This window comes from Crassostrea angulata, chromosome 9 (genome assembly GCF_025612915.1).
Source record: "Crassostrea angulata isolate pt1a10 chromosome 9, ASM2561291v2, whole genome shotgun sequence".
Lineage (NCBI taxonomy): Eukaryota > Metazoa > Mollusca > Bivalvia > Ostreida > Ostreidae > Magallana > Magallana angulata.
Window position 1 is genome coordinate 4,916,852 of NC_069119.1, and position 13,261 is coordinate 4,930,112.

Below are 13,261 nucleotides of genomic sequence, written 5' to 3' on the forward strand. Positions count from 1 at the left end.
TTTGATGGACATTTTCGACCTGGTAAATACAGAGGCAAACAGACAGGAGGGGGATTAGGAGGTATGTTTTCCAAAAAACCTTACATGATATCGGTCAACCCACACATGTTCTCTAAGGAGAGTACAGATCAAGTAGTGGGGAAACAAGTGACACCTATGGCGGCCGTAGAAGAGAGAGCCAAAGCGGAAATAAAAGAGGCCATCAAAGAAAATATTCCTCACGTACCAGAGAAGACTATAAAAACACAGATAAGACAACGTACCGTCAAATCCAAACCAACACTCAAAAAGAAAACACCTCAGAAAGGACTGAAGAGAAAACGAGACACAGGAGACAGTATTTTTAGCGGAGCTGAGAAAAAAGTCAAACATCAATAAGAATGGCTTTTTTAAGTGACAAAATAACAGACATTGGACTTCCAGCAGAATTGGCTCTATTTACCGTTCCACCCAATCAAGTAGCTGTGGATAAAATTTATTTTAGTGAATGCAGACCTGTAAGTTCCTTCGATACGGAGGACGCTCCGATCGAGATATCGGTGCCTGGGCAGGGTAACGAGTACATAGACTTAAGAAGAAGCCGCCTGTACGTAAAATGTAAGATTGTTAAAACCGACGGTGCAGCCTTGGCATCACAGGAAAAAACGGGGATCATTAATTTGCCACTGCAAACCATGTGGTCTCAGATAGACACTTATATGAACGGAAAACTTGTGTCCCTCAATACTAGCTACTATGCTTGGAAAGCCTACCTAAAACTTCTCCTTTCGAGCGGTAGTGATGTCTCTCAATCCCAGTTACAGTCCCAACTGTACTATCCAGACGACGACGACATGGACAATCCGGACGCATACGGAGGCAACAATGGGGGCCTTAACAATCGCTATGCATTTACTCAAAACAGCCAAATATTCGATTTAGAAGGTCCATTGTACGAAGATATATTTAGAATTGATAAATACTTGATCAATGGGGTGGATTTACACTTGAAACTGTTTAGAAACCCCGCTGCCTTTGTCTTGATGAGCAAAGAAGCCTCCCCTAGCTACAAGTTGCAGTTGCTAGACGTGTCCTTTAAAGCATGCATGATTAAGGTGGACAGTGGAATTTTGATCAACCATGCTGAAATCTTGAAAGACAAGACGGCTAAATACCCCCTGACTAGAACCGAAGTAAAAATGAGCACCTGTACTCAAGGTTCTGGATCGTTTATCTGGCAGAACGTTTGGTCTAACACCTTACCGACCAAAGCCGCATTCTGTTTCATATCTCAAAAAGCTGTCAATGGTCATTACGAGAAGAACCCATTCAACTTCCAGAACCTTGTGGAAGAGATTGCACTTTACGTGAACGGGGAAAGCATGCCTACCCGCCCCATGAAAATCGACGTAGGAACTAATCAAAATTACGTCACACTCTTTGTCAATTTATTTGAAACGGCAGAAAAATGGAACAAAGATGCAGGATTGGAAATAACAAGAAGTCAGTTTGGCAAAGGATATACCATATACACTTTTAGCCTGGCCCCTAGTGACCTAGGTGAAGAGTATATAAACCTGGTGAGACAAGGAAACGTTCGACTCGAAGTCAAATTTGCTGCCAATACAACGGAAACCTTGAACTGTCTGGCCTACGCAGAATTTCCGGCCCTCTTGGAAGTGGACCAATCACGGGACATCAAATACACTAAAGTATGAATTCATCCGACATCCTATGCATTGTTAAGGGACATAAACTGCTTAGGAACTTTGTCAGAGGCGTATTTTCACCAGATACCTTACCACAAAGCGTCCACGTTTACCCTTCGGCCTACGTTTGTAATACGGATCCTTCACATCTCCCGGGGACCCACTGGATTGTTATCTGGATAGATGGCTTTCGAAAAGCGGAATTTTTTGACAGTTTTGGTCGACTACCTGACCATTACGATGTACGAATCAAAAAATTTTTAAATCATAATTCGGAAAAAATGATTTGTAATGAAATTCAAATTCAGAAAAAAAATGCCTTGACATGTGGTTATCATGTACTATTTTATTTACTGATGAAATGTCAAAATTATACAATGAATGACATTGTACATATTCTTAAAATGCAGGATAATCCTGATGTTTTTGTGTATCGAACTATATCTCAACAAATGGACTGCATCTAACCTTTGTACTTACCATATATATGCATACGCTTTGTGAATAAAAATTGATGTAATTTTTTTTATTCTATAAAAATAGTATGTATTCTAACAATAAAATCAGTCTTAACTGAGGAATTAATGAACATGGAAGCTTGGTGGAAAGAGAGATCACTTTTACCCTTTCATTCACCCGCCACAGCTATGATCGTGGGACCCACTATGAGTGGTAAAACTTCTCTTATTTACGAAATATTAAAACATGCCGATGGTATGTTTCAAACGCCACCCGAGCGAATAGTAATTGCATATACCGAATATCAACCTTTGTTCGAAGAAATGGAGAAAAACATCGATAGATTGGTTTTACATCAAGGGCTACCTTCTAAGGAACAGATCGAAGATTGGAGTGAGGGTGTACAACACATTGTTTTGGTGCTAGACGATATGATGATGCAAGTTGCCAAGAGCGAGGAATCTCTCAATTTATTTTGCGTGACGGCACACCATCGTCGAATCAGTGTGTTCATGTTGGCCCAGAATCTATACATGCCCGGAAAGTTTGCCAGAACTATATCTTTAAATTGTCATTATGTCATTCTTTTTCGTAATGTACGCGATTCTAGACAGGTGCTTACTTTTGGATCTCAAGTATTTCCTTTAAAGTTAAAATATTTCAAGGAGGCTTACGACAAGGCCACATCCAGACCGTTTGGATATCTAGTTGTGGACATGAGTCCCAGTACTGAGGACAGTTATAGATTGCGCACGCGCATCTTACCTAACGAAGATACCATTGTCTATCTACCGAAATAAAATCCTTTTCTTTCTTATTTTTAACTATTTTATCGTTATGAACCGAACAGTTAAAACGCATCTGTCCTTTCTGGATCTGTTATACACTACGAGCACGAAACAGCGACGAGCACTGTTGTCGACCATGACACCCTCTCAAATGCAGACTTTGTGTGAGGTGATGTTTAACGTTTACAAGGGGACCATTCCGGTCTCTAAGCAGTACATAAAAACTCTGTATCCGTACAAAAATGTCATAAGTACCCTTGTGAGCAGAACAGTGAACAAGTCTCAACGTAAAAAGCTTTTGTTAAAGCATCAGAGCATCATACCTCGTCTGATCAAACCTGCACTACATCTTTTTCAAAATGGCTCAAGAACTAATACTCGTTCCAAAAGAAAAATACCAAAAACTGATTCAACGGGAGGATCATCCCCCGAAGAGTATAGAGACAATCTTGGAGACGGAGAAGGACGCACTCACTGACAAAGATATTCCCACTCAGATGCACGTTCTCGATATCTTGGAACACGTTATTCCAATTAAATATCAAAATAAAGCCAAAGGATTTCTTAAATTCTTATCTCAGTACGGCGGTGACGTATTGTCTTGGAAAGACAATGGAAATTTAATTTACAAAGACAGCGTCATCGAAGGCTCGCATATCACCGATTTGCTGAAACATGCGCTGACCCCTTATTCAAAAGGAACTCCTACCGGATATCGACAATTTTATCAAGCATTGATGGACATTCAAACTCCAACATCTTTCATCCACAATAAGGAAATGATGAAACGTTCCGAAGAACAGACCGGTAGTGGATATGTGGTTAAAAAACAAACAAACGGAGCGCCTCCTAACTATCAACCTCCAAAGAAAAAAACAGTGACTAAAACAAACATAAAGTGGCTCAAGTTTTAACAAAGCGTGTACATTAAAAGTTGATAAACCAGACCAATATATTTATCTATTTTCATGTTCTACAACCTTTATCTTTTTTCATGTCCAACAACCTAATATATGAAATGTGTATGAAAATAATTCATTACTGAAAGAAAAGAATAACACTTATAAATTTTACTTTTTCTTTATTAAAGGCCAATGTAGAAAAAAACTAGTGTGAAAAAAAAATCATCGTTTATATATACAATTCCAAAAACGCCATTTGAAACAATAAAATATACATGTTTTTATGTCATTAATGATATTTCAAGCAAAATATTTATATGAAAACTTTAAAAACTAATGAAAAAAGATGACTTTTTATTTTAAAAAAAAACAACAACAAAAATACATTATTATACATCTGTAAGATAAAAATAACTATTTTTTCAATACACTTGAGTAAAAAAAACTAAAGACATTAAATAAAGTTTATTTTAAAAATCTTTCAACTGAAATTTATTGAATGTATTTATCAAAATTTTTTTTTTTAGTTCATAGAAAATTTTCCATAATGTAGAGACTTATTTTGATCTTTTTACTTACTTAAAAGTATTTTTATGTCATTAATGATATTTCAAGCAAAGTATTTATATGAAACCTTTAAAAAGTAATGAAAAAAGATGATTTTGTATTTAAAAAAACAACAACAAAAATACTATTCTTAACCGAAAAATATCTATGCACCTATTATACCGTCACATTATTGTAAACCCTCCAAAAACTTTCTTATAAATAATTTTTTTTAGCAAAATGTACATCGTTAAATAATTGTTCTTAATTATTTTTTTAATCTATCAAAGTAAAAGGTTACACTTTCATATCGATGTAACAGAAAAACATCTTTTCGAAAAAGTTCGTAAATTGTTTAAAAATATTTTTTAGTCTACACTCACTTTTTATATTCTTCCATCCTCTCTTGAAAAAAAGAGTCAAAGTAAACTTTATATATCAAATCAATACGCGTCAGATTTTACAGTCGAAAAGTTTCACTAAAATAAACATTTTTTTTTATCTAAGTTCAGTTGACCTTTAATAACTTAATTTAATATCGGTAAAAAAAAAAATATTTTTCTGTTGAACTCTTTTCCTAAAATGGGTTCTATCAATGGCATAATTCATCCATTCACCTTTCCTATCTTCGTGTTTCATATCAGGCGCTCACTGGGTCATAACTCTACGTTTTAATGAAATTTCTTTCGTTCCCCAGCTGTCAGCAAAATCGTAACCGTTTCGGGTCACTTCTCTAAAATCTTTAATACAAACTTTCTTATTGTCAAACCAACGATTCTCATTCAAGTCAACGTTTTGGGGTGTTTCTCATCCTTTTTTTTTATTGCATTCTATGCTATCATTTGTACTGCACTTTTTAACAATCCATAATGAAAAGAGATTACGAAAGTTAAAAAGTGTCTTTTAAATACACACTTCTTTCTTATAACTTAATAAAAATTTTAAAAAGTCAATAAAGATAAATTTATTTTAAAAAACTTAAAATAGTTAAATAACAAAGTTATTGAACACTTGAAGTGTTTTTTGAACACAATGACTATCTGTTTTTTCACATTCTGATATGCCATCCAGCCTTTCAGATTTCACATCGTAAACATTGCAAAAAGCCCGTTTGATTCTGATGACTTTCGCAATCCTCGCAGAACTTTTGATTTAGTCTTAAAGTAGATCTCAAATCTTTTCAACATCAGGAATACGTTTTTTCAAATTCCCACTTCTTGAACGTAATAGAGGATCCATATAGGGCCAGACAAAGGACTGGCGGTGGTGGTGGTGCCACCCTCCTGGGCGCTCTTTTGGGGACTAGTGGTGGCGGTGGGTGCCTTTGGTGGTGCTAGCGGCGGCGGTAGTGTCACCCTCCTGGGTGCCCCTTGGTGGGACTGGCGGTGGCGGTAGGTGGGTGCCTTTGGTGGGACTGGCAGCGGCGGCGGTAGTGTCACCCTCCTGGGTGCCCCTTGGTGGGACTGGCGGCGGCGGCGGTAGTGTCACCCTCCTGGGTGCCCTTGGTGGGACTGGCGGTGGCGGTAGGTGGGTGCCTTTGGTGGGACTGGCGGCGGCGGCGGTAGTGCCACCCTCTTGGGTCTCCTTAGCGGGAACAATAACATTGACCCTCATAAAAAAACTCAGATTTATATGTAACAGTCAAAATGTTTCATTCACTAATTTAAAAAACCAAACAGTACATCGTCTAAGTTCACTTGCCCTTTGATAACTTTGTTATCTTATTCATAATCGGTAACAATATCATTTCTGTCTGTTGAATTCTTCTCCTAAAATGAGCTCTATCGATGGTATATTTCATCCATTCACCTTTCCTATCTTCGTATGGAACTAACAGAGTGTGGACCTTATTGTCAAACTGAACTTTTTTCATTGATAACTTTGTCTGTCTTGCATTCATCGTGTTTCATATCAGGCGTTCACTGGGGCATAACTCTACGTTTTAATAAAATATCTTTAGTTCCCCAGCTGTCAGCAAAATCGTAGCCGTTTCGGGTCACTTCTCTAAAATCTTTAATACAAACTTTCTTATTGTCAAACCAACGACTCTCATTCAATGTCCACGTTTTGGGATTTTTCTCATCTTTTTTCAATGCACTCCAAAACACTCTATAAATTTACTGTTCTAAAAAGTACCCCTCTATATGGCCTCAATAGTAACTTCGTCACCACCTCTATATTCAATCCTCCAATGAAAACACGACCTCTATATTGCTACCTTTTCTAAAAATAGTGATGAAAAATCACCTCTATAATACAACCACTCTAAAACAGCCAATCAGAAACGACCTCTATATTGCTACCTTTTCTAAAAAAACCCTTTGGAGACCCTAATAATTACGTCATCACCTATACCTCCACCTCTATAAGGTACTATATGCAGCACATGTTCACGGAAGAAAAATAGTCCTGCTCTGTGGCCTTGTCGATATTTCAGTGTATCTCCTGGCAAAATTGATCTAAAAATAGTTGTTTTTTACCTGAATACTGCAGGCTGTCTGATGTATTGTCGGAAGTGTTAAATCATACAAAACTTAATTTGCATTTAATATATTGTTGCGACAGCATTCCATCATACTCACTGCCAAACAATTTACCTGAAGCAGCTCGGCATATTCACTGGTTGTAAAACCTGGCAGCCAACGGTTAAAAACAAAACTATTCAGAAAAACACTTTTAATTATTTGTTTGTTTATTTTCAAGATAAAAAAAACAAAACCTCGAATAATTGTCCGCTTTTTTTTTCTTATACTTTTCTTCTTTTACAAAAAATCTCTCACAAAAAATATATATCTTATGTTTATGGCTACAACTAAAAAATATACTGTATTATAAAAGTAACAGATAGAACTACGATTTAACAGATAATAATATGATTTTGCAAATGATATCATGATTTAATGTTCTTTATCTCACTTTACAAAACTGTAGTCTCAATATATACAAAGTTATCAAGATATATAAAGGTGTACTCTATAATGCTTTATCAAATACAAAAGAACATGAATCTTACAAAGTTTGTTTGGTATGATTACATTGAAAATTGATATTATGAAAAGGCTTATCATGAACTCATTACTCCAAACTCTATTTTGCTTTATCAGAAACAAAAGCTTGAATCTTATAAAGTCTGTATGGCATATTTTTAATTAAACATTTGCACTTATGAAAAGATTCTAAAAAGAAAGAAAAGAAAATACAATTTATGCTAAGCACATCAAAACTTTATATTTCATTGTCGTTTTAACAGAAAATCTCTTTTTAATTTTCACTTCTGTTTCTGTCACTCCAGTGAATGTCTTGATTTATGGTGTCTTTTTTCCGATTTTAAAGGGGCATGGCACGAGTTTGGTCAAACATTATTTTTCCGATCTAAATGTTTACAATGCTTCACTAAGGCATTTCAAATAGACCACCAACATTTGAGTGTAATTCGTGAAGTTATAAGCGAGTTACAGAGCCTACAATTCTTTGCCATGTAAATCTTTTGTTTACATTTTGAATATTGAAGTAAAAATTCTAGTTTTGGACCTAAAATAAATGTGTTAAACGATAGACAGACAAATCAGCTTTAAAAAGATTTTTTATTGGTAAATTGAACCTATGTAAACAAAAACTGGGCACGAGCCTTGTTTACATGTAAAGGAATTGAGAGTCCTGTATCTTGCTTATATTTCTAACTCTCAAATTTCATTCGGTCACTGGAAATGCATTCCTAAAGCATTGTAAACAATAAAAACAAAAATATAGAATTTGACCAAAATCGTGACCATGCTCCTTTAAAAATTTCATAACTTTCAGCGAATTATGCGTACCACCGTTCATTCATTGAAAGATGTCAAAATTACAGAAATCTTGTTATTTCGCGTCCTTACGTTAAACCATCATTATAACACTTCCACAGAAGATGACGTCACAAAATCGTGAAGTGATCGCATGGTGGTAGAAGAATTCAATTTTGACCAAAAGACAAGGAATACAGTACACAACCAGATTCGGTGAAGTCAGATATATTCAGAGGTTGTAAGATTGTAATCAGCTTATATCATCGGAACTGTATTAACTCTCAAGAGATCGAAACTGTCCTAACTTCAAAGAGACTGGAACTTTATACATTTTACAAGGACAACTAAATTGAATTCAAAATGTTGAATGGCTCAGAGTAGTTTAGCGAACAATCATCATAAAGGAATGTATCACTATGGCAGTGGCGTAACTATGATTATAATTTGTTGAATTGTAACATACATATAAGAATATTTGCACGTACATGTATATATAGTAAGACAAAGGCGTGAAAGTTAAGTCTCCTTTTCCCCATTCATTCTTTTATTCATTCTTTATAACATTTTACCGTTTACTCCAAAAAAAACTTTAGAAGAATCAAACTCTAGACTAAGTGTTCTTATGGGCCTCATTATAACTATATATATACTGTATATACATCACAATGTACCGCCAAATATATCGGTAGATGCTTATTTTCCTAATCTTACAGATTTTTCCACCTATTTTTAGTTTTGAATTATATGAAATTTGAAACACATTGAAAGGAAAAAGTTTTCATAAAATACTTAAATGACACAACAAAAACATAGTACATGCATATCAAATTACATGAGTACTAATTAAATGTGTTTCAATCAACGGTTTAAAAGTTAAGCAATTCATTTCCATGAGATGAAAAAAGAAATAGATGCGTTTATCTCAGTCAAATGTCACTTATCAATATGTATACCAAGCAAACTATTTAAAAAGGGCGGACATCCATTAGATTTTAGCCATAAACTATAGACTATATTACCTAGCTATTTTTAAGGTAAAGCAAATAATCGGAATATTTTCGCTATAAATTTATTTTTATTTATTTATTTACACAAAGGTTTTGTTTAATAGTCTAAAAATTGCCATTAGCACTCGACCATCCGAATGAAATTGGAAATTCCAAATGAGTCATAGGGATTAAAAGAGAATAGTTAATCGTACGATTGCTGAAAATACGAATATTCGACCAATCAAACTAACTTTCAAGACACCGGAAGTAACATATGATCTGAGATTTTTTATTTTGTAAGAGAAGTAAGAGGGTGTTATTTATCTAAAACACGCCAGGTAACTTAACATATGAAATTTGATGACTGAAAATATTCGTATCTCTAGTCTTTGGAATAAAATTGATATTGATTTCGAATTTCCTCTGAAATAATTGCTTGCAGTTTGTCATAGACTCAAGCGTGCATGTTTTGCGCGTTGTATAGGGACGCGTATAGGCCTACTGTTTTTATACGTCTTGAGAATACATTATTTTCTTCGCCGTCTTAATGAGAGTTTTTGAAGACTTGTTAAACAATTCTCATTTTCAACCCCCTCCCCTTCACGCCACTTCAACAGATTAAAGGTAGTCTTCGGCACTTGAGCATGTCGACATGGTCAGTGATGTAACAAAGTTGCGTTGACTATTTAAATGCATCCTTTATAATCTGCTAATTAATAAAAACAAACAAGTGTTCCTTGTGTAGATCTTTTTAACTCAAATTAATGAAGACTCTTGCTAGTGAAATTAACTTGGTACAGAATTTCGCAACTCCCACTTCTTTTATAGTGAACTAATCTGCAAAATTGAAGACTGACATTTTTACACATATTTCTTTGTACATTTTGTACTGCATTGTAGATGAATTTACCAATCTGAATCATGTACCAAACTTCCTTGAAACATTTCTCAACCATTTATGAGTTCCTAATGCATTCTTAATCTACGTGTACAGTAATGAGAATTTTAATCTTTCTTATAACAGGATTCAAGAGTCATCAGATGAGAATGTCAGGGGTAACTTAACTGCCTGTCTCTGGATCCCACTGGTCAGTCATGAGGACCCTTCAGGAGTTTGTGACGCGGGTGTTTTATACCCACGGGTTGTTTTGTGCCAGTCACCCATACTCCATTCTGACTGCTGTCATATGCATCATGCTTACGTCTTTGTGAGTAGCAGTTCATCGTCAGTAAAATTCCCTGCAATGTTAACTAACACATCATTATTAAATTGGTTTGATAATTTGATAATTGGTTGATATGAATCGTGCAAATTCTTGGTCAGATATTTTTGCTTCATACTAAATAACATAATACATGTATTATTATATTGGCTGTACCTTTGGCAATTTCTCTGAGTCTCCCAAGCAGTAATTCATTTGTCTAGCTGTCTCTGATCACACTATGATAAATGATTGCTGGTAACCTCATTATTTTTTTTTAAATCGTAAAATTTGAACCCTCCTTTGTTTTTTTCCAGTTACCCCCTGATGAACATGCCTCTCCCAGGAAATGTTCCCTCCCAGCACCAGGAAAGACTGACGGATTACCGGGTCCCCTCGGAGGAATCTCCAGAAGCTCCTCTCCCACAGGCGGAGAAGAATCGCCGCCCTTCAGATTTACTCAAACCTCCCTGGGTAATCCAGGCTTGTTTTATGAATTTGAAAGAAATTGAAATTTAAAGAATCAGTTCTCAAATATTGTAGCTATGGGATCATTTTAATGCATTGTTGGTTGTCAATTAATTTCTGGTCAGTGCTGATGTAAATACCTTGGTAGTAGAATACTGTCATAGTAATAGAGATTACGCCTTCGAAACAAAAGCTATCAGTTCATGGGAATGTAACTATTTCCCCCGTAGATTTGTCAAGATTTATCATGTAAAGTAAATCATGGTTATAGCGAACATGCTTAAATTATAATGAATTGATGCTTATAGCGAAGTGAACTTCATTACCCATGACTTTGTTAAATCTTGTAAAATTGACGGATAAAAAGAATTACGCTTATTACGAAGCAAAATTCCCCGCCCCTGGCTCTTCGTTATGAGCATGTTTAAACCATGTTAAAAGCATTTGTGTGTCTTCACTTTTAAGTTTAAATGAAAAACTTTTTTTATTGTTGATTCGAAATAGATTTTTTTAATTCTTTCAAAAATCATGTGAAATATGAAACTGTGGTTATTTAACCAAAATTTTCATCCCTGGTTTATTGAGGCAACTGAACATGTTTTATTTTGAATTACTCAACATAATTCTATCTGCCATTCTTAATTTGCAGTATCTAGGAGTCCCGGTAGGATACATCCAGCAAATTATTGTCAAGGCAACTGTGTCACCATGGAAACAAGAATACATGGTGCCAGATGACGCATTTCGATCGCCTTTGTTGAAAGTTTTTGAAATTTTGGAGGAGATGGAAAAGTTCAAATTCAAAGATAGGTAAGTGGAGATAATGAGAACTGAATGTTGATAAAAAAAAAGACCCTTGTTTAAAAAAATAACATAGGGAAGGTTTGGCAAAACTTGCTCTCTTTCACATTTTCTTACTTGCATACATTAACTGTGGAATCGTGAATATTTGTAGAAACTCAATTTTCATGAATTCATTGGGATCCCTAAACCACAATTAAACATCCCAAAAAATAAAAAAACTTTTAATTCTTTATACATAAACTTTAGAAGCAAATTCATGAAATATCATCCCAACGAATCCTTAAAATATTGACAATCTTTGAAAATTGGTCCTCACAAATCTAAATGCCACTTCATTATATTTTATTTATATTTTCAGTGTGACTGAGTACTCATTGTCTGACATTTGTCTGCGTGTGGGGGAAGTTCTCCCTCAGATCAAGTTCAAGGAGTTCCTCCCCAAGTACTCCTGTCTGACCCTGTCCCCCGCTAACTTCTGGTTTGGCAGGAAAGAAATGTAAGTACAAATGTATTCATATTAGTACTCTGTTACAGTGTAAATCAGTGCATTGATTTCAACTGGTTGATAAAAATTTCTAAACTGTACAAGAAATGAAATGGATACCCATCGAGCATATACATTTACACCAGAAATATTCGAGTTTTTTTATTCTGAGTTTGGAGTTAATACTTGATTTATTTCTGTGTTCTGAACAAAACGTAATTGTTCATGGCTGTTCTTTGGTTGATAAAATTTCCAAGTTGTGCAGAAAGACAGAATTGATATGCATGTATTTCAAAGATTCCTGATATTCTGTATTAAGAAATAATACCTACATTTTTATTGTGTTCTGCATAGTGACTTCATTTTCTTTATCAGGTATGTTGGAGATGGGGAAATTCTCAAAACCTTATTCAAAAGACATGGACAACCTCTTGAAACACCTCCCTATCTTAGAGGTAAATCCAACTGGTCTCCTGTTGAAAATCTTATATAGTATCGTTAGATGTAATGTACCAATCTAAAATGAATATGGTTTGACTTAAAGCATTGCAGTGTTTAATACACTAAAGTACTGCACTTTGGTTCTCTTTCAATTTTGCCAACAATTTTTGGTATATTTGTACAATACCAGACATAAAACCGCCCGAATACAGAGTTTATAGTTATGCTACATATCCCACCACTTCAATTTTTCCAAGGGAGTAAAATATTTTCAACTAATTGGCATTTTTGTTATATCCCACCTCAACAGTTTGTCTAAGGGAGTAAAATATATTCTACTAATTGGCATTTATGTTATATCCCACCACAACAATTTGTCCGAGGGAGTAAAGTATTTTATACAAATTGGCATTTTTGTCACTGAAACAAAGAAATGATTTTATTTGTTGGATTATTACTCTATTGTATACAGATATTCTGTTTGGGATTCCTTGGAAGAATTCTGGGATAGCTCGCTACTTCATCAGAAATCAACAAAGAACCATAAGCTTTGCGATCACCATCGCCATGAAGACCTACGACCAGCGGTCAGTTCCTCCCTATAACCTTCACCTTCAGCTCAGGGAACTTGTCAACAGTCCCTAATATAAGAATAATGAATTTTTCTCTTTTTTTAGATAGGTTTTTTTATTTTAAATGTATATT

The 13,261-nt window shown here is 35.0% G+C and overlaps 2 protein-coding genes across 3 annotated transcripts in view; both read left to right on the plus strand.

Moving 5' to 3' along the window:
- The first annotated feature begins 380 nt into the window (after positions 1–380).
- Positions 381–1,697, plus strand: LOC128163262 (uncharacterized protein F54H12.2-like). Its single transcript, XM_052826807.1, has one exon. It carries the CDS (start codon positions 381–383, stop codon positions 1,695–1,697), a length of 1,317 nt encoding a protein of 438 aa, XP_052682767.1.
- A 7,699-nt stretch (positions 1,698–9,396) lies between these two features.
- LOC128164013 (sterol regulatory element-binding protein cleavage-activating protein-like) overlaps positions 9,397–13,261 on the plus strand; it is a 28,278-nt gene continuing 24,413 nt past the window's right edge. Inside the window, exons 1-7 of one of the 2 annotated variants that reach the window (XM_052827722.1) lie at positions 9,397–9,495; positions 10,182–10,365; positions 10,677–10,833; positions 11,477–11,637; positions 11,990–12,127; positions 12,491–12,570; positions 13,029–13,143. In XM_052827722.1, coding sequence (XP_052683682.1) covers positions 10,253–10,365; positions 10,677–10,833; positions 11,477–11,637; positions 11,990–12,127; positions 12,491–12,570; positions 13,029–13,143 — 764 coding nt within the window. In that variant the 5' untranslated portion in view covers positions 9,397–9,495; positions 10,182–10,252. The remainder of the gene's footprint in view (positions 9,496–10,181; positions 10,366–10,676; positions 10,834–11,476; positions 11,638–11,989; positions 12,128–12,490; positions 12,571–13,028; positions 13,144–13,261) is intronic. The other variant, XM_052827723.1, reaches the window with a different exon arrangement.

What these genes read in the sequence shown, in the direction of transcription:
- LOC128163262 (XM_052826807.1), top strand. Translation starts at nt 381, where the DNA reads ATGGCTTTTTTAAGTGACAAAATAACAGACATTGGACTTCCAGCAGAA.